The 581-nt window shown below is 59.4% G+C and overlaps 1 protein-coding gene across 1 annotated transcript in view; it reads right to left on the minus strand.

The window, feature by feature from the left end:
• Positions 1-581, minus strand: part of LOC119589315 (zinc finger homeobox protein 3-like) — a gene marked incomplete at its 3' end in the record, with an annotated part of 49,709 nt that overhangs the window by 25,808 nt on the left and 23,320 nt on the right. The window contains 1 exon segment of the mRNA XM_037937937.1: positions 1-259. Within this exon segment, the coding sequence (XP_037793865.1) occupies positions 1-204 (204 nt within the window).

Consider the following 581-nt stretch of genomic DNA (forward strand, 5'->3'; position numbering starts at 1 on the left):
GGTGGCGTTGGGGCCCTGTTGCGGCAGGGGCCCTGGGCCTTCCTCGCCCGCCAGGGGGGAGGTAGAGGGGGCGTCCTCAGGACTCATAGTCGGAGGGTCTTGCTGCTGCGTCTGGCTAGGGGCTTCTTGAGGTTCAGTGGGAGGGTGTGGGGGGGCCGGGGGGCATCCCTTCAGAGGCGGCTCTCCCAGCTCCTCTCCGGGCATGGCGGCACGGACACGGCGCCTCCGCTAGTCACAGCCCTCAACCTCCACGCACCATCTGAGGACAGAAACGGCACGCGTTAATAGTGGTCGCACACACTCCTTATCTCTAGATAACATTAAACTGTAGCCGCTTTGCCACAACCCTGCGTTAACAGCAGGATGAAAGTAATACAAGGCAATAAAAATACAGAACAGGAACCTCACAAAAGCACCGAGGAAATTTTCAAAGCAACACAACGCCTTCACCGCTGCAAGAGCGGCCTTCACCCCCTCCCCCCTCACCCCTAACACGCAAGCAATAACACAATACCCGCCCACGACCACATCCACGCACGCAAACACACACGCAAGTGCGAAGTGCCAACGAAAGGCAGGCG

Source organism: Penaeus monodon, chromosome 25 (genome assembly GCF_015228065.2).
Source record: "Penaeus monodon isolate SGIC_2016 chromosome 25, NSTDA_Pmon_1, whole genome shotgun sequence".
NCBI classification, from domain to species: Eukaryota; Metazoa; Arthropoda; class Malacostraca; order Decapoda; family Penaeidae; genus Penaeus; species Penaeus monodon.